We start from the raw sequence: 18,135 nt of genomic DNA, 5'->3' as shown, positions 1-18,135 counted from the left end.
CAGTTTAAATCTTTTGTACTCCCGAGCAATCCGCAGTAACTATGTAATAGATCACGAGCAATTTCAAAAAATAATCTGCGCATGAAAGCCAAGCACACCCCTACGTCGATGGAGGTGGCGATCCTGTCTGTCCAGCTGCTGAAGGGCTGTGGCAGTGCAGAGTGCAGCAACTCCTATTGCGCTTCATCCTCTGGATTTAGCTATGGTGGACACAGAGGAGAAGGGTGGACACCTCAAGATACAGTGCATCTGGCGAAGGAGCTTCTTGGGTCGCACGGTTCTTCCATCATATGCAAGCCGTCTATCCGCCATATTCTGCTTATGTGGCAAAGAGGAGTCATGCATGTTGTCCGCAATCTTGACGATCCAGACATCTTCTCTGCAACCGTCTATTCAGCCAGGCCGCTCAATCATCTTATTTGGCATGTTAACTTCCAGGACCCGTCCTCTTCTAATAGGGCATTTCTAGAGCAATATATGCCTAAGCTCTTGACATATAACAAGCAAGTGCTGGGAAGGTTTTTTAGCCTTGATGCGCTAGCTAATCTGGTTACTTCTCTGTGTCACGGATGCGGCAGTCCTGATGGAGTCGTGCACTTTTTGCTGGACAATTGCGCCACGTTCCACGACGCCTATCTTAATTATACACTCTTTCAAGAGATAATTCTTTTGCAGTATGATAAGTGTGAGGATCCGCTCCCCATACTGGCCTTCATGAATAAGCTTGGTGACCTTTTCAAATCTGCTCTCGCAACAATTGCCGTCAAGCCGTCTCTTTTCTGTTCCGATGCGCATGTTTTTATGCTTCTTCTGCTTCTCTTCTCGACAGAACGCTACTTCAATCTTAGTTCACACCTTTTAGACTCAATAGCTAGCGTCCTTTTAGCGCTGCAAGAAAATACAGGCATACGTCTACGTCTTTGCATTAAGATGCGTGCCTTTCTTAACACGCTTCCTCTAGACACTTCAGTACACATACTGACCACATTAGTTCGCCTATCTAATGCTGCAATTAATAATACCTTAGAAAGAATTCTTCAACAAAAGCCCAGTGCTCCTATCAGGAATGCCCACGTGTATAGTTTTGACCAGCCTAGGCAGTTCACTAGAATAATTGGAGCGGAGCACTGCATCGTTTATCCGATTAACGATCCGATATTTTGGTCTGAGAATTCTCAGTCAAAGTATACGTATGATGTCAACAGGCTTACTCTCGTGGACATCCTGGACTTTAACCACACACTGAGTTCTCTTTGTGAGCTTTCTAGGTTACTCTACGTGTCCAACAACTTCACAAGCTATACGTTTCCATTTATCGCACCGCAGGTGCTGTTCGAAATCAGTTATTCCACTCCACAACTGGCTAATTCTGAAATAGCTAATCAACTGAAGAGCCTCTTGAACTACAACCAACTCTCTCCACAAATCTATGAACGGATATCTCAACAGCATCAGTGCCTAAACGATGGTAATCTCAGATCTATAGCAGACGCACTATCTTTTCTTCTACCACCTAACTTGCAGCAAACAATATTCTTAGCAGGAGCTACTGATGATGTGCAGCGCCTGGACATGGTTCCAATTATTCCAAATGATCTCTTCCACAATAAGTTCCTATCATCACCGTCCTACGATTGGAGAATCGATGCTCAATGCCTTGCAATATTGTTCGACCCAGACAACTACTTTTTGAGGGCCAGCAAAGCTTATTTGCAATTAGAAAGCTTGATACCTCAAGAGTTAAGAACAGCGTTGCAGGATGTCAACGAGGACATAGTCACTGCGAGCCTCGACCTAGATGAAGCTCTTCTAGACCAGCTGTTGGGATATGAGATTTCCCGTCTGCAGCAATATTTAGGCCCTAGATGCTACTACAAGCTACGTAAGCCGAGCGCTCCTGTTCAGCGCAAAACAAGTTCCTTTCGTCTGGTGGAAGGATCGATTATCAGTGTACCTCGCAATACCGCAACTACGGATACTGTTGCATCTATCTACAATTCTAACCACGAAAGAATGCTAGACATGCTGCACTTGGCCATACCGAGACACGCTGATCAAAATATAGTAGGTAAAGTCGGCGAAGTGGAAACAAATAAGCATGCTATTTCCAAACTCTTCACCTTCTGCTCATATCCGTTTCTACTGAATCCTCAGACGAAGCTGAATATCTTGTTGTATGAACTGGGGTATATGATTCGCTGCTCGAGGCAATCCCCGTTCCTCTGCATCAACGCTGAGAGGAAGACCCTTGCAGGAGACTTCCTGGCGTATTTCATGTCCTTTGCAGCTGAAGAACTATCTTACGAGTGGCTCTCCCCGGTCCACCGGCTTCTGCTTAGAAGACCCATCAGAGTTCAGTTCTCGGGAGAGGCGGCCGTAGACTTTGGCGGCCCGTCTCGAGAGCTATTCAATGACTTGCTCCCAGCATTCATTACTGACCACAAGGGCTATTTCACGTTTAATTCAGAGACACAATACTATTATATTAATTGGCAGCGCATCAGAGATTGTACCAACCACGACCCATACTTTCTTACTACGGAGAAGTATGCACTGTCACCAACTCAGGAACGCTATCTCTATGATCTACGTAATCTCTTTTGCCAGCTTGGGGCCATGTTGGGGATCTCGCTTGTGAGTGGCGCTACCGTTTCCTCAATATTTCCTCCTATCTTCTTCAAGCTTTTACTAGGGCACTCTTACACAGTAATTACACGAGAGGATTTGCACGATGTTGATGAGGAGCTGTATTTCTCGCTCACTAATCTCTGGAAACACGCTCACAACGAAGACTCACAGTTGACTGTCAATTTACAAGAGTCTAGTGACCCTATTCTCACTTTTGTCGGTCTCGGAGCCATCTTAACAGAAATCGTCAGCGAAGAACTGGTATCCATGAACCGGACTGTCAGCGTTCGTACAATCTCACACTTCGGCGATTTTCTCTGTTCTAATAGTTTTCCTCCCAACTCTATCCTGTGGCAGCTTAAGGAGCTGGTCAAAGATAGACACCATATCTTGACAGCCCCTTATGATATAGAGCTTTTGCCGGTCAATCTGCGAACCTTACCATTATTTATTCGTCTCAAACAAATTGCAACGATATATAATAAAAAGATATTTGAATTCATCCGATCGGGCTTCCTTAGTATGGCTAAGGCACGCTCGTTAGCCATGTTCACAGCGTCTGACCTGGACCTGGCATTGACCGGAGAAGTAGACCTGAACTTCTCTCTTCTAGAGCCGTTCACAGCTTACGAGAACCCATATTCTAGCTCTCATCCTAATATAAAGAACTTCTGGAGGATTGTTGCAGAGCTGACTCAAGAGCAGCAGCGGCGGCTCCTTCGCTTCATCACCGGCTCCGACAGGGTGCCAGCTGGCGGCGTGCAGAACATAGGACTTAAAATAATTCCAAATGGAGATGATGACTCTCGATTGCCTGGTGCCCATACCTGTTTTAACATACTTTGTCTGCCTTCTTACAGCTCAAAGGAAACACTCATGAACAGGCTTCTCTGCGCCATCGAGTGCTGCGAAGGCTTTGGGCTCATGTAGCTTCTCCGCCTTCAATCCTCTCCCGTGATTCTGCGGGACCTATTTCTATTACATCCATGATCACTCCAAGGGACCCATCATGCTCACCGCCCGAATAATCACTGTTACTGTCCAACACAATAGGCTCCGAAGCGTTGGGTGCACACTCTGGAAGAGCACGAGCACGATCTAGGAAACACCTTATACGGTTTTTCACGTCAGTCTGCGGCGCATTACTGAAGTCAGGCTTAGCTAGGACCATGTTACGGCCGCCTTCTGGAGCTCTGAGGCTTATCTCATTCGTGTTCCCCTGTGCCTGCGGTAACATTTAATTCGCTCAGGTTTCATTTAATATAAATTGAACATTTCTCTTCCAAATGGCTACAAATGCCTTGCTATAGTCAGCCCTGTAGCAGCGGGAGATGCTCGTCGTTAGGCGGTCATTTCCTATTAGTTCTTCCTGTTGTTTTTGGTCCAGGCCTGCGCAGCGTGCCTCATAATACTTTATGATTCCAGTCCTGGAGTAAGCTTCACACTCCTGTATGTTGAGGAGAGCAATATCCAGTTCTCTAGAGGACTTCCTACAGCGGGGATTTGAAAGATCCCTCATTGCCACAGAGACCTTTTCGCTGATGCACTTAAGATCTGGTAGTATATCTCCTGCCAGAATTGCAGCCAGGAACCTCCTGTGATAGATAGATCTTAGTAGTGTACTCAGGATGCATGGGGACATCTTTGCCTCCAGTTGCTCATCAATGTACTTTCGTCCCGGATAGAGCTCTGTACAAGATCCGACAAGAACGGACCCCATGGAGAAAGCTGGCTCTTCGCTACTCCCATCCACCAACGGTAGTCCCACATAATGCAGCATGGACTCCCCAACCAGCATGTCTTTTTGTCTGTCGTAGCGCTGCTTGGTTTGCTCCATCATAGTGAAGCACGGACTGATCAGAAAGTCCTGTGTTTGGCAGAGGAGTGCTTTGCTAACCTCCACAACGCCCTCCAAGTGGACAGAGATACGAAGGGCCTTCTTGATTTCTTCAATGTTGGTCGCAGACATCTCTAGCGTCTTATTGACGTAGAGTTCTACTCTAGCCGATGTGTACAAGACACAAGGTGGCAGTGACTGGATGGAATCAGCACAGCAATAGATGTCTGACGTGTGAGAAAGGGCCCCAGTGTTTGTGTAAGGCTTATACTGTAAGAACAAGTCTACCTGCTGGGTTGTCAAGTTGAACCGGTTACTCCCCTGTATCTTGTCGACCGCTTGCAGGTCCCTGTATTCACTAGGCGTTTTCAGGAGTTCACGGGCCGACACACCTTGAAAGATATATTTCCCGCTGTCTGTGGATTCTCTGAATGCAAGCTGGTCTGGAAAGGACTGCATCAGAAGCCAATTGATGACCATTCTAAGCTCCGGGGTAAATGTGGCCGGCGTTGTCACCTTTATAGTCGACATTATCACCTCCTTATTGGGAGCCTGCGCATACACTTGTTTGAAAAGATCATCGAATGGGGGGATATTAATGATATTGAAGATCTGTATGGCGGTGGTAAGTACCTGATGCGCTTCGTCATAGCGCAGACAGTACTCCTTACAAAAGCGCGACGCAGAGTGCTTATCCTTGAAGCAAAGAAGAGCACAGATGGTGAATAGCTTTGAGAGGGCATCCCCACTGCCGCTTGTGACGGGCCAGCGAATGGGCGCAATCGTGGACAGCTGACTGTAGTAGCCACTAGCAAGAAGAACGGCATATATGAGAAATGAGGACCCGTGGGCTGTGGGCTGTTTGTGGAAGTACAACACTGACTTGACGACTAGCTTGCTCATCCTCGGACAAAGGGGAATTGCAGCCATTAAGTTGCCCAACTTTGAAAGAGCATAGTTTGTTTTGGTGGTCTTTGTGTTAGTGCCACTCTCTTTATCCGTAGAGATGAAGGATCCGGTGTACAGATCGATAAGGGTCGTGGTCCCCGACCTTTCTCGAATAGCATCCAGCACTACGAGCTCTGCAAGTGCCTTGTCAAGTCTGTCAGGTCCTGGGTGGGTCACAAACGGGAAGGACCGAACATCTGACGCCCCTAGTTTCAGCATTGCAAGAATAAGCCCTGTTATAGGCAAGCGCAGGATCTCTGGAACAGGAAAGTCGTGCATTCGTTGAAACAAGCCAGGAGAATACAGCCGGAAGCAGTGACCTGGCGCTGTTCTCCCAGCTCGTCCAGCACGCTGGTCCGCATTTGCCTTTGAAATGAACTGCACAGTGAGGGCGGTAACTGCATTGTACTCTTGTTTCTCCTTTGCCTTGCCAGCGTCCACTACATATCGAATGTTGGGGATAGTGATTGACGCTTCTGCCACGTTTGTAGACACAATAATAAGACGGTGCTTAGCCTTGTCTTGGTATTCTTTAGAGAATATTCGAGACTGTTCGACAATATCAAGGGTTCCATAGAGCGGCAAGATTATAGGTTCTGGAGGTGCAGCCTTGACGACTCCTGTGTGCCTTTGCGCCTCGCATTCCTTAAACTCTTTTATCAACTGCTCAACCTCTTGTTCATCCTGTTGCTGACCTGTGCTGGATATCTTATTTGAAGTTAGCACGGTGTTATATGTGTTGAAGATGGCGTCGTTAGTCGTGAACGCTGGGCTGTTTTGCGTTAGAGGTTGTGAAGGCTCTACAGATCGGTCTGCGGCCTCTAGCTCGTTTCGTCGTGCTTCTCCCTTGACCTCGTTAGCGTAGTCCTGGAGCATTCTTAGTACAGGATTAGACTCATATCCTTCTTCTCCGTCGTCATCACTTACATCTTGTACTGGGTCGAATATGGTATTATCAAAAGTGTCTCTGTACGCACGCTTGTCATGGAGGTGTTTACGCAGCGCTTTATCATTGTGTTTCTTCTCCACGTGCGTGCCTTTATGGAGCAAGTTACTGTTAAGGCCATCTATGCACCTCTCTATTTCTCTCTTTCCACTTAGGAATATGAGTATTGACCCTGGATCATAGTATTTGTGTATCGTAATCGCCTTGTCGATTGCAGCTTGCACATAATTGGGCTCTGTCGCAATTTCGTAGTGAATGGCAACAGGATATGTACGCATAGGGATCTCGAATACTAACGGTTTGCAATGAAACAGTGCATCGTTTTCTAAAAGCTCCTTTTGATGGAGCGTGGCAGACATGATTATAAGTTTTAGTGGCGTTGCTGGAGGCGGATCACGGCACAGCACAGCGAACTCTTTCAAAAGGGTGGTATATTCTTTTGAGTCAAAGTACTCAGGCAGCGATAGGTCCTCCTTTTCCGAGAATGCTGCTTGAAAGAACGACCGAGAGCGCTGGAATGTAAGCTTTGACAAGTCAGTTGTCTCACGACATGATATAGATTCATTACTAGTATCTGGATCTTCGCTATCTTCTTCGTCTTCTTCATTCTCCCCTTCGTCATCCTCATCTTCATCTTCATCCTGCTCTTCTTGTTCTGCGTCCCTATCCTTTTCATAATATCGCTGTGCAGCCAGGGCATCTCCCCCTCCAACGTCCCCAAACACCCTTCCATTTCTAGATTTCTGTGAGTTAGGCTCAGAGCAGAAGTTAGTGTACTGGGAAGTTAGATTGAGAATTAAATCTTTATATTTCGCCAACCAGTTGTTAAAGAGAGATCGTCTGGCAGCACATATCCTTCCTAATAATCCTATAAGCAGATCTAGGTTAATGGTGCGCTCATGGGCTTCGTCCAGTATGATGATAGACGTGTCAGACACCAAAAAATCTGCCTCTATCATCTTGAGTAAAACACCCTCTGTTACAAATACCACTCTGGTGCTGTCTTTTCCGCCGTTGTCGACACGACTGTTTTGCTTGATAACATAGCCTGCAGTGTCCCCAACAGCTTGTCCAAGCTCCTCTGCAATGCGACTGCTTACACCAATAGCTGCAATGCGTCGTGGCTGGGTCACAACAATCTTTCCCCCATAGCCATACCGCGCGTCCCTTTGGGGCTTAAGACAGGAAGCTCCAGCCATCATATAAGGATATGCAAGAGATGAGTATCCACCCTCTAGAAGAAACTGAGGTATCTGGGTCGATTTTCCAGAGCCAGTCGAGCCCTTGATCAACAGGACATCTGTCTTCCCCAGTAGCTCGAGAAAAGAATACTGCATGCCAAAAGAGGGCAGATTTGCTCGCTCGGCTTCAATAGTATCGACTCTAGAAAAGCGGGGGAAGGCAACGTCGTCGTTGTGCAACAAGGAGTCTATAATGAGCTCTGGGTAAAGATCTGCTGGCAGCCCTTCAATCTCAACAACATCTCCTTGAGCATCATACACTACCTTGGTCGCATGTGCCTGTTGATTGCTTGCTTCTAATTCTGCATTTGCATTTGCATCTGGTTCTGGTTCTGAGTTGTGTAGTTCAGGACCTAGTTTAGGTGCAGGCTCCCTAATGTTAACGTTATCAAGTGGCTCAGACAGTGTATTGGATAAAGAGTTGGGCAGGGTAAGAGAAGTCTCACAAAAGAGATTGTCATCCACGACGACCTCTCGATATAAATGCATATGTATAGGTTTTAGACCGACGCGCTCCCGGGTTAAGTCTTCACGGAGCTGGTCTTTTTTGGCTGGCTTTTGTCCGAAATGCTTTGTCGACTTCATTAAGGCCTTCTGCTCGTCAGTGAGTTTGATGGCATTCATCTGGGCTATGTACTCTCCCTGACGCTCTCTATTCTGTTTCATGCGCAATATACGCGCCTCCATGCGCTCTTTACGAGATTTTGGCATCAAGAGAGGGAGAGAAATAAGTGCAATTTTTCATCGTTAGGCCAAATCTCCATCTGAAACGCAAAGGAGCAACTGTGGTAACAACCTGACATCGCAGCACGTGAGCAGCTCTTATGCAGAATGCAGACACATCTTTGCTTCATTTACAATTAATTTCCCTAATATGGGGATAAGAGGTATAGAAGCAAGACGGCAGGTGTTGCATGCTTGAGTAATGTACCGTAAACCAGTGAATTGAGGTGATGCAATATGTTTAAAGTTTTCAAAAAGCAATCTTAAAATAACTCAATCAAGATTGAAAAATGGAAAAAACTTAGTAAAAGATATACGGAGGAGTTATTAAGACCTCCCCAGGGGAGTAGAATTCCATCGATAACCTCGAAGTGCCCCGACTTAGGAGAGAGACGTAAGTAGGATGTTTAGTACGAAAGGTGATCTGGCTGCCAGGACCTAGATGTGCTCTCTGCTCTTTTGAGTCTAGTTCCAAAGAAGACAGTGAGGAGTGCTGAGGATGGAGCTTAATGCATATTAAAAATATCCAAGCGTGGTTCCTGTGAAAGAGAGTTACAGAGCTTGGGCTGAACGAATTGGAGGTCATTCCACTTTGCTCAGCCTTAGAACACAGGCAGTATCGCCATTCTTTATCTAATCTTAGTTCTGAGCAAAAGGCTCAAAGAACCAACCTTGACAACGCACCAGATGCTAGCATTTATAACTGCGGCTCTGGTTGCGTAAAAGAATACAAAAAGCATAGTCAGGAAGCCCCTATATTTCTGGAAGGATAAATCGCAGCGATCCGTCAGCCTTTCGCAGGCGACCAGACTTATCACGTATATCTGCTGGTGGTTTGGGTCTAGCACCTGGTTCTCCATAACCAGAAGACCTTTTGGATTGCGGTTTTTGGGCTGGTACATCAATCTGCGCAGCAGCTGATTCAAACGGGTCAGAATAAAACATGTCGACAGAAACAGAAAAGCGGTGGCAGACCTTGAGCATCCCCTTCATCAGCAGTGAGTATCGGAGTTTCATTTCTTGAAGTTCCCTTAGGCTAACGTCAAGCTTAGTGTTAGCATCTTGTAATTGTTTCGCTGTGACCTGCAGAGCGGTACTTTGCCCACGGAGATCTGAGTTTTCCTCCAAAATTTCATTCATCCGCTTCTGCTGCGCCTGAAACTTTTTCTTCTGTTGAGCATTGCTTTTGCTAAACGCCTGAATCTCTTCCTTGAGAGTCTCTAGTTCAAACTCTTTGTCCTTCAACTGCTTCCGTAGATTAAATGACTCGGTACAGATCTCAAAAATTTCTTTATCCTGATTAGCCAACTGAAAGCGCAGCAGTTCTTTCTCGGCCAAGGCCTCTCGAGCCTTCACAGGCAATGCCATAAGGTGCTCGGCCGTCTTCTCCCTCAACACACTTTCCAGCTGGGTGTGAAACTCTGTTGCCAAACTAGCCCTAACGCGACTAATCTCACTACGGAGTTCATGCATTTTGTCTTGATGCGTTTTCACTTCCACGGCAGCATCATTCTTGAGCCGGACAATCTGTGCCCGCAAGAGGGAATTTTCCCGTGCAGCTACTTGCATGACCTCCATCTCACCATTCATTCGCTCAATGGTGTCGTGAAGTTGACTGATCTCATTTTTCAAGGTCACGATGGCTGCATCGTGGATTTCGCCCAGGTTCGTGAGAGCGTCAGAGTGGCGAGACGCAGCCAGCCGCATTTCCTGCTCCAAGTGGGCAATCTTGTCGTCTTTGGACTCGACAACCGTGCGGAGGTATAGAACGAGAGCCTCAGACTCCTTGAGTTTCCTAACAACATCCTCACTGCGTAGCTCTTCTATGTCCATCCGCGGTACGGGCTCTAGCGATCGGTAAACTAGTGCTCGATGTGCCTCTTTTTGGGACAGAAAGATGAAATTTCGATATTATATGCGTAATTAAATCTGTTTGTCTCCATTAAAAACTACCCTATTCCGTTAGCGCTCGCCCTCATGGATGACTTGTGCAGGAATTTAGAATCTGGGGACAAGATTATCGATATTGTCTCCGAGGAGAGAGTGCGTTCCGATGGCATGCAACCTGAGGGCTGGGCCGAACGTACAAGTTATAAAAACAATGAGATCCCAGCTAACCCGCCCTACAAGGCGAAGATCTATAATCTTTCTCAGCTAACCTGCGAAGACTTTCGAAGTTTTTTGACAGATTCTGGAATCTCTATCGTGAAGCTCGAAGAACACAATGGATTCTGTGTGGAAGTTCAGACACCGGACGATCTTGCTTTTATCGTCTCCTTGGACGGAGAATACTATGACGAGGAACATGGAGAGGACGACCCCCCTATTAAGGTTCGTGTGCTATACGAATCAAGATACAATAATCACTACCCTCCTACCGAGCTGACGAGGGATATGCTTCAGGGGGCGGGAGCTGGTGACTTTGTCTTTCGAACTGCCGACTCTCGCGCAGGAACGTCCGGGTTTTCCAGGGAGAACATGGGGGCAGCTGACCACGGTTCTTCTACACTGGATAGAGCAAGGTTTGCTATGTCTGATGGTGCATCCGTTGATAATGCATCCACGAGTGCTCCACTTCTTAACTTTCGAGACTCTGGTAAAGCGTCTCTTCCAGTTGCATTTTCAAAACCTCCAGACCTTGATCTGGCATTCCGCCAAAAGGGTCTGTCTGGAGACCTTGGCAGCATGCGCTCCGGGACTTCCTGCATTTCTAGTTACCAGCCAGCCCAGCAGAAACGAACGTACCAACCACCACAGCTATCGTCCTTCGCGTCAAGAAGGTCTGCTGCGAAGAAGACGGTCGATGAGAACGGTTGGACCATAAATGGTTGAGAATCTTTCTGGCTCCGAGTATCTTCTCTTTTCCTTTAACAATCCTGTTTGCTCACTGACGATGGGGTAAGGGCTTCAAGGCCACTATCTTCTCCTGCTATCCACTCTGATGTGAATGGGATTTGCGTTTTTCTTTTGTCTGTGGGCCTTCCTTGTCTCCGGAGGAACTTAGTCAATCGTCTACTTTGGCGCGCTTCATATATGAGGCGAACGCGCTCAAGAAAACCAGAAAACTGAGACCGGTGATTCTCAAATTGATGCCCACTGCTCAGCACATGTATTTGCTCCACCTCAGACTCGTAGCTAGCAGCAGACGCACTTGTCGATAGCTCTGTTACTACCACAGGTTTTCCCGAAGACAACATTGCATCCTTCTTGTTACACATGCGTGATACAAAGGCTCGTATCATTTGTAGAATAAACTCAGAGTTAGAAGTACGACTGAAGAACGTTCTTGAAGAACGCAGAGCTTTTGATCTGTCGTTTCTGAGTAGGGCCTCAATTAGGCTGTCTACATAATTCTGAGACCTACGTGCGCCTAGGAATACCTGTTCCTCTGTAATGTGTTTTCGCTGGCGAGGATAGATTGGATGATCCAGCCCTGGCCTTAATCCCTGACTTTGTGCGCCTCTGCTTCTAATTGTAAGAATTACCCCGGGGTTCTTAGCTCGCAGAAGAGCCAAGTGTGAAGTAGTGCACGTCTTGAAGAATATAATAGGACGAACTGTGTATAGAATCTCGCCAATCCCAAGAAGTAAGGCAAGTATATTCTCTAAACTGCTTGTTGAAAGCATCACACTTATAAGAAGAAGAATGCTTATGGAAAGCACTCGCTGGGAGCGTGTAGAACAGATATCTCTGATGCGAAGCAACAGAAAAAGAAATCCATAAATAATCATTTGTATATGATTCGATATGCGCAAGACCCGGCGCAGGGAACGGTTCCGGGAATGACTCCGGGAGTCCTCTTTAGAATAATAAATTCTCGAGCTGTAGCGATGTGTTTACTGGTCGAATCAAAGTATTGCTTCAGAGCATTAAGTAATCAGCTGAGCAGATAACGCATTTCGTAATGCAGTAGTTGTCTCTTCAGCAACCGATATCCGATCATTTGCTATTCTTAACAATCCAATGGTCTTAGCATGCTCCTCACGAAGGCTGGCCAATTCTGTCCGAGTGTGATCCAGCTCCACTCTGAGCTCATCCTGCGCACAGACTAGCTTTTTGAACTGTTGAGACGCCTCTGCCTGAATATTGGTCAATAACGTTTTTATATCTACATGAGCCTGGTCCTTTGTTCGTTTCTGCTGTGCCATCATACTATCGCTACTAAGGGTTTTAGATAATGAATCTCTAGTCTTACTTATGAGATCTAAGAGGGACGACGATTGATCGATAGAGAGCTGATCGGAAAAAGCTGCCAGCAAGCAATCCACTTGGCCAACTGAGAACCCCGATTGACTAGCATGATCCAGAAATGCATTCTGAGCAGGGCACAACAAAGTCATTGCATCGAGGAAGAATCTTGACGAAAGCGTTATAAATGGCTGTTGAAAGCCAAATGAGACGGTGCGATAGATGTATGCTGTGACGACAAAAATAAGCCTTTCAATTAATGAAGGTGCAGAGAGGAAAGTTGAATAAGCGTACAAACCTGTGTCTGCACCTGTTAATATATCCATACTGGAAAATAGTACAGGAAGTACCTGACCAAAAAACCCGCGAATCCTGGACGCGCTAAGGTTGGGCTGTAAGTGACTCGGCAAGGCGCCGGTCAGGATCACCTCTTCTAGGGCTGCAAGTGAGTCCCCACAAGCATCCTGCAATGACGACGATAGACTCAATGCTGCCTTAAATACTTCAGGACTGGGCATCTCGGTTGCAGCAAGATAGAACTTCTCTCCTTGGGTGAGAAAAACTGATATGAAATCTTCCACAAGCGATAATGCAAAGGAACTTAATAAGAAGTTCAGGCGCTCTGAATTGTCAGACAGGCTTAGTGTTCCCTGGTTAATAAAAGCGCACAATCGCCGAAGAAGGAGCCGCTGGGTGAAAAGAGTACAAGTTAGAAGAAAGATTGGCAAAGGAGATGCACCCGCAGAGGAGCTGAAAAGTACAAAATGACTCAGAATAGTCGACTGACAGCTAAGAATGTCATAAAGATGCTTCCGATTATCAGAATCATCAATATCACAGCTAGCAGTAGCACCATCTCCACCGCTTTTTGCTTGATCACTCCTTTCGAGCAAGAGGGCTAAAAGGACAGTCAATTGGTCTGTGGATGAGCTCAGTGCCATGCGAAGCTCCTTGTTCGTCTCTATTGTAGCAGATAGCTCTTCCTTAGTCCTGGATGCATCCACATTGGTAGTTTCTAAATCTTTTTTAACTGCAGCCAATTCAGACATTAAGGCTGCTGCTTGATATTTGTATTGAGTGAGGTCAGTGTTCTTTTTAGCAGAGGCTTTGAGCTCCTGCTTCAGTGACTCATTTTCAGCAGCAAGACGGGAGAGCTCTGCCTTGTTGAATTCCAGTTGGTGTTCAATGGACGCCATGGACCGAGTGGCGCGCTCCATCTCTGTCAACCGTTCCTGGAGCTGGCTATTTTCAAGAGCCTTTTGGGCCATCACTTGCTCGTGTGATTCAATGATACTCGCTGCTTTACGGCGCTGTTCGTCGATCAACTCAAATGTACGTTGAGCCTCTCCTAGCAATTGCTTCAGACGCACGTTTTGTCTATTAACGTCTAACAGTTCTTCTTCCATATTGTATGGCGAGATACCGATGCCTTCCTGGGTCAAAAATTACTTTAATTCTCGAAACAGCAAAATTTTGAAGGATGATAGACCCAGCCAAGCTTCTTACTATGACGTGGCAGCGCCAAATGCTAGCTGAGGACGATATCAGAGAGTTGGTTTGGCGCGTTCAGGCCATTCTAGCTCAAGAGCCAAACGTCTTAAACATTTCCGGACCAGTCAACATATGCGGTGATCTACACGGTCAGTTCTACGACGTTGTCAAGCTTTTTGACGTTGGTGGACGCATCGACAATTCAACTCCGAAGGAGGCAAACACGACCGTGGTTCCGGCTAACCTTAAGCCTAACACCTCCATGAGTTCTAACGCCAAGGCCCTGCGAGTGCATCCTACGCCCAAAAAGTACCTCTTCCTCGGAGACTACGTCGATCGTGGATATTTCAGCTTAGAGACGATAACCCTGCTTTATCTTCTAAAGCTTATGTACCCCACACAGATCTACCTTATCCGTGGCAACCATGAGTGCAGGTCAATCACACAGGTCTATGGCTTCTACGAACAGTGCCAGCGTTACTATTCCCACTCTGCAGTCTGGAAGCTCTTTGTTGATTCCTTTGACTACCTTCCCATTTCGGCTGTTGTGGACGATAGGATCTTCGGGGTTCACGGCGGTCTGTCGCCAAAGTGCCCTCTGATAGATACCATTCGCGTGATTCAGAGATCAATTGAAATACCTAGTGAAGGAAGCTTCACAGACCTTTGCTGGAGCGACCCAGAGACTAAGGTATCACTCTTCTCGCCTTCCACGCGTGGAGCCGGATTCTTGTTTGGCGCCCAGGCCGTAGATAAGTTCAACTCCGATAATGGCGTAGAAATCATAACCAGGGCCCACCAACTTGCTCCCCAAGGCTACCAGTGGTTCTTTAACAACAAGTGTTGTACTTGCTGGAGCTGTCCTAACTATTTCTACAAGTGCAAGAACTTGGCTGCAGTGATGGAGGTGGACACAAATGGTGGTGGCGGAATTTGCTTCTTACAGTTCGACGCCGTTCCGGACAACGAACGCGAGAAGCCGGATTATACCAAAAAGAACGGATCTTAATTTCGATTGCCCTAATAGAGGGGTTCTTTAGCTAACTTCATGCGCCGAGCTGCTCATCCCATGAACAGACTCAATCATGGACAGTTTACTCATTCGAGTTTATATGGAGTTGCCTGCTTATAGCAGAGAGTAAACCTATCACTACTGTATGCACGTTTATGGATCCATGCAGAGTTAGCCTTATCTTCAATGCTAGTGCGTAGCGGGCTCAGGGGATTTCAGGAACTGACTGAGGTACGCAAACGCCTCTTCTATGCGGTCCTCAGTAAAGTAGTCAGAGTCCTGGAGAATTGCAGAGAGCTCTGCAGGGCTTTGCGGTATGTCGTTGAGAATCTGGAAGCGGTGGAGGTCTGTAAAATGGTTTTCTGGTCCTAGGTAGTTCCATAATCGGATAAGCATTTCCTTGGTAATATGCTTGACTTTCGGTTTGAGATAGTGATGCATCTGGAGCTCCATAGCCAGCTGCTTCTTAAAGAGGCCACCTTCTGCAGAGCCAGTGGCCTGGCGGTAATACCGATGCCGCAGTATGTGATAGACCTCGATGTTCGTCACCAAGGTCGGGTGCTCGCGGTTTATAATTTGCATTCCTTTTTAAAGTTATTACAGATGGGGAATGGTCACGTGTCGGGCGCAGCTTTGTCCCAGAGCTGGCGCACACCAGTCAAACCCATTCGGAGGAGCTGCCGGACAACGGCTATCAAGATGAAGCTAACTCGTGAGCTCCAGGAGACCAGAGAACTTGACAGGCAGCTCAAGGAGGCCAACGCCAAGCGAGAAGAAGCAGCCAGGAAGCAGCGCAAGAAGAACCGTGAAAGGCGTGAAAAGAACGCACGGGCAGCGAGCGGCGAGCAGAAGATATCCAATGCCAAGGTTAACAAACTCTCAAGGCAGCAGCTCAGGAAGATGCACATTGTCAAGGTGGATTAGCCGTTGGGTCTCTGCCTCTCCTAGTAGTAAATACGTATCGCGTCGCGTCAATGACTGCCAGTGACCAATGGATTCTTTAATTAAAACATTGTCTTTGTGCTTTAGAGGGATGATTCTCACCGGAGATCTCTCACAGATCGTGTACCCTAGACAGGAGTGTCCGTACAGTTCGCGCGGCTGTAATAACGCAATGAACTGGGAGTTGTTTTACAGCTACGTCTGCATGCTTTTGTCCTCTTGGCACGTCTTCCGTGCCATTTATGAACACAACATTATATCATTCTCTCGGTTTTCAGAGAAGGCCGATACTATGGCCCGAGAGATCGTAACCTTCTTCCAGTCATGTGGAAGCGACGCCTGCGAATCAGAGGTGGCTGGGTTTCTAATCCAAGTTTTGGCAGAAGATTTCAATACAGACGTTGAGGACGACTCAGATTTCGCTGTAGCTCGGTGGCTCATAGATGGATATGCCTATTCAATACATGGGGACTGGTCTTTGTTGCAGGAGCTCCAAACCGCCAATCTTCCACTCTTGCCAGGATTCAACGGCCAGGTAATCCCACCTGCACCTTGTACAGGGAAACAGCTGCGGCACAATGTCCAAAATTGCGAGGCCGTTGGAGCTATGGCCTCTGTTGAGTTTGCCTTGCAGCCCGGCCTTGACGACCCGGGCAACTTTACCGCTGACGAAGAGTACTTTGACTCGTGTGGCTACGATGATGATGTGGATGATGGCGCGTACGATGCTTCCCCTTACGATGATTATTTGTGAACCAAATTTTAAAGTATGTCTCAATTGGTTGAGCGCACCGGTCTCTTCACAACAACGCAGTTATATGAGCCCTCACACTCAGATGTTCTTCCTCCTGCACCAATGCTAACAGAATTTGCTCCAATTCTCCCCGAGGAGGGGCCTGTTAGTGGCTACGGAAAGTCTATCCTAAAGGATCACTTGACCCTTGAGAGACGAATGCTTGCTCTAGAAGAAATTACAGATAAAGTAGCAGCCTATTGCAAGATGCTTTCAACTGAGCTTCCACGAAAACTGAAGAGTAAAATAGCAAAACAAACGCAAGAGATCGTAGAGCAGAAGGTCCTCCGCCAACAGGAGGAGATGTTAGCAAGAATCACAGTTTTAGAGCAACGCTTTGACAGCTTTGCTGAGAAGTTCAACAGACTGTTAGCCCGCATTTCAAAATCCAGAAGTAATAGTCCTGAATATCAATCAGCATCAAGTGCTGAGCCGTCCAATACATATATAACGCCAAAGGCCCGAAAGATCAACACACCCCAAAGTCATGTTAGACCAGATGTTACGCCCAGTGTGAAGAATGGCAGACGCGAATCCTTGAGCGCCAACTCTATGGCAGTGCGATCTGGGCCACGGTGTGAACTTTCTTGCACAGAAATACACGAGCTTCAGAATTTGGGGAATGAGGTCAATGACATAGAAGCCTTTACGAGCACAATAGACGTTGACAAAGATAGTGGGTCGATGCAGACACAACAACGGGAAAAAAGCATAAGTTCTGCAGAACCAGTAACTAGCTCCTTGGCACCCGTTCCACCAGCAGTTCCATCTGGTACCAGCAAAAGGCCAGGCTCAGCTAGCCACATTTATAAAGCATATCCGCGTCCATCTACCGTTGCTGGATATGGGTCTGGACAACTTACTGCACAGGGATCACTTCCACAACCATACTCCTACAGGTCACGCGCAAATCTCAGTGCTGCGTCTACATTTGCATCTGCGTCTGTAATTGCTCCAGAGCAAAATCTTCTTATGCACGTTGGATCTCACGCCCTTACAGATAAGCCTTCGGTTTCTCGCACCTTTCCAACTGTGGAGGCTGCCAGGACATTTGAGGTAATTCCCGGCATGAGTGATGATGAATCCTCTGCGTCATCTGCTCTTGTTCCTTCTTGTATCTCGCAATCTGATGATGCATTCGCCTGTCTTGGAGCATCTCTTCGCACTGCGTACGTTCGGGATGCGTCTCCCATTCTTGCCGGCAAGGGAACTCGCAGCTCTACGCAGGCTTGGCTGACCAGCACCTCTCCGACTGGCACTCGTGCACCATCGACCGAAGGACAACGCATTATTAAGGGAAGATCTTCTGGTAGGCCCGCCGACCTTCCCTTAGCTCGACCTTCTGGACTTCCACCAACCAAGGCGTGATGCTGGGATTTCCAAAAA

At 47.1% G+C, this 18,135-nt stretch overlaps 12 protein-coding genes across 12 annotated transcripts; 6 read left to right on the top strand and 6 right to left on the bottom strand.

The window, feature by feature from the left end:
• Positions 1-81: 81 nt before the first annotated feature.
• GL50803_0017386 (Ubiquitin-protein ligase E3A) lies at positions 82-3,558 on the top strand (the record flags this gene model as incomplete). Its single annotated transcript, XM_001706115.1, has 1 exon — positions 82-3,558. One exon carries the CDS (start codon positions 82-84, stop codon positions 3,556-3,558), a length of 3,477 nt encoding a protein of 1,158 aa, XP_001706167.1.
• On the bottom strand, positions 3,551-3,865 carry GL50803_0020601 (uncharacterized protein; the record flags this gene model as incomplete). Its single annotated transcript, XM_001706116.1, has 1 exon — positions 3,551-3,865. One exon carries the CDS (start codon positions 3,863-3,865, stop codon positions 3,551-3,553), a length of 315 nt encoding a protein of 104 aa, XP_001706168.1.
• A 9-nt stretch (positions 3,866-3,874) lies between these two features.
• Positions 3,875-8,311, bottom strand: GL50803_0017387 (putative ATP-dependent RNA helicase DHR1; the record flags this gene model as incomplete). The annotated part of the gene is made up of 1 exon (XM_001706117.1): positions 3,875-8,311. The coding sequence occupies one exon, from the start codon at positions 8,309-8,311 to the stop codon at positions 3,875-3,877; it is 4,437 nt and encodes a 1,478-aa protein (XP_001706169.1).
• A 765-nt stretch (positions 8,312-9,076) lies between these two features.
• Positions 9,077-10,156, bottom strand: GL50803_006897 (uncharacterized protein; the record flags this gene model as incomplete). Its single annotated transcript, XM_001706120.1, has 1 exon — positions 9,077-10,156. One exon carries the CDS (start codon positions 10,154-10,156, stop codon positions 9,077-9,079), a length of 1,080 nt encoding a protein of 359 aa, XP_001706172.1.
• Positions 10,157-10,300: 144 nt separating this feature from the next.
• GL50803_006896 (uncharacterized protein) lies at positions 10,301-11,155 on the top strand (the record flags this gene model as incomplete). The annotated part of the gene is made up of 1 exon (XM_001706122.1): positions 10,301-11,155. The coding sequence occupies one exon, from the start codon at positions 10,301-10,303 to the stop codon at positions 11,153-11,155; it is 855 nt and encodes a 284-aa protein (XP_001706174.1).
• A 35-nt stretch (positions 11,156-11,190) lies between these two features.
• On the bottom strand, positions 11,191-12,054 carry GL50803_0014313 (uncharacterized protein; the record flags this gene model as incomplete). The annotated part of the gene is made up of 1 exon (XM_038045756.1): positions 11,191-12,054. One exon carries the CDS (start codon positions 12,052-12,054, stop codon positions 11,191-11,193), a length of 864 nt encoding a protein of 287 aa, XP_037901730.1.
• A 138-nt stretch (positions 12,055-12,192) lies between these two features.
• GL50803_0033281 (uncharacterized protein) lies at positions 12,193-13,917 on the bottom strand (the record flags this gene model as incomplete). Its single annotated transcript, XM_001706123.1, has 1 exon — positions 12,193-13,917. One exon carries the CDS (start codon positions 13,915-13,917, stop codon positions 12,193-12,195), a length of 1,725 nt encoding a protein of 574 aa, XP_001706175.1.
• A 74-nt stretch (positions 13,918-13,991) lies between these two features.
• Positions 13,992-15,011, top strand: GL50803_0014311 (Serine/threonine-protein phosphatase; the record flags this gene model as incomplete). The annotated part of the gene is made up of 1 exon (XM_001706125.1): positions 13,992-15,011. The coding sequence occupies one exon, from the start codon at positions 13,992-13,994 to the stop codon at positions 15,009-15,011; it is 1,020 nt and encodes a 339-aa protein (XP_001706177.1).
• Positions 15,012-15,203: 192 nt separating this feature from the next.
• Positions 15,204-15,596, bottom strand: GL50803_0014310 (RNA polymerase Rpb4; the record flags this gene model as incomplete). The annotated part of the gene is made up of 1 exon (XM_001706126.1): positions 15,204-15,596. The coding sequence occupies one exon, from the start codon at positions 15,594-15,596 to the stop codon at positions 15,204-15,206; it is 393 nt and encodes a 130-aa protein (XP_001706178.1).
• Positions 15,597-15,617: 21 nt separating this feature from the next.
• On the top strand, positions 15,618-15,938 carry GL50803_0020603 (Cgr1 family protein; the record flags this gene model as incomplete). The annotated part of the gene is made up of 1 exon (XM_001706127.2): positions 15,618-15,938. The coding sequence occupies one exon, from the start codon at positions 15,618-15,620 to the stop codon at positions 15,936-15,938; it is 321 nt and encodes a 106-aa protein (XP_001706179.2).
• A 109-nt stretch (positions 15,939-16,047) lies between these two features.
• GL50803_006888 (Pre-rRNA-processing protein TSR2) lies at positions 16,048-16,710 on the top strand (the record flags this gene model as incomplete). Its single annotated transcript, XM_001706129.2, has 1 exon — positions 16,048-16,710. The coding sequence occupies one exon, from the start codon at positions 16,048-16,050 to the stop codon at positions 16,708-16,710; it is 663 nt and encodes a 220-aa protein (XP_001706181.2).
• A 15-nt stretch (positions 16,711-16,725) lies between these two features.
• On the top strand, positions 16,726-18,117 carry GL50803_006887 (uncharacterized protein; the record flags this gene model as incomplete). The annotated part of the gene is made up of 1 exon (XM_001706130.1): positions 16,726-18,117. One exon carries the CDS (start codon positions 16,726-16,728, stop codon positions 18,115-18,117), a length of 1,392 nt encoding a protein of 463 aa, XP_001706182.1.
• Between the last annotated feature and the right edge of the window lie 18 nt (positions 18,118-18,135).

This window comes from Giardia intestinalis, chromosome 2 (genome assembly GCF_000002435.2).
Source record: "Giardia intestinalis strain WB C6 chromosome 2, whole genome shotgun sequence".
Lineage (NCBI taxonomy): Eukaryota > Fornicata > Diplomonadida > Hexamitidae > Giardia > Giardia duodenalis.
The sequence above is the reverse complement of the archived record's forward strand: the minus strand, read 5'-3'. Positions and strand labels throughout refer to the sequence as shown.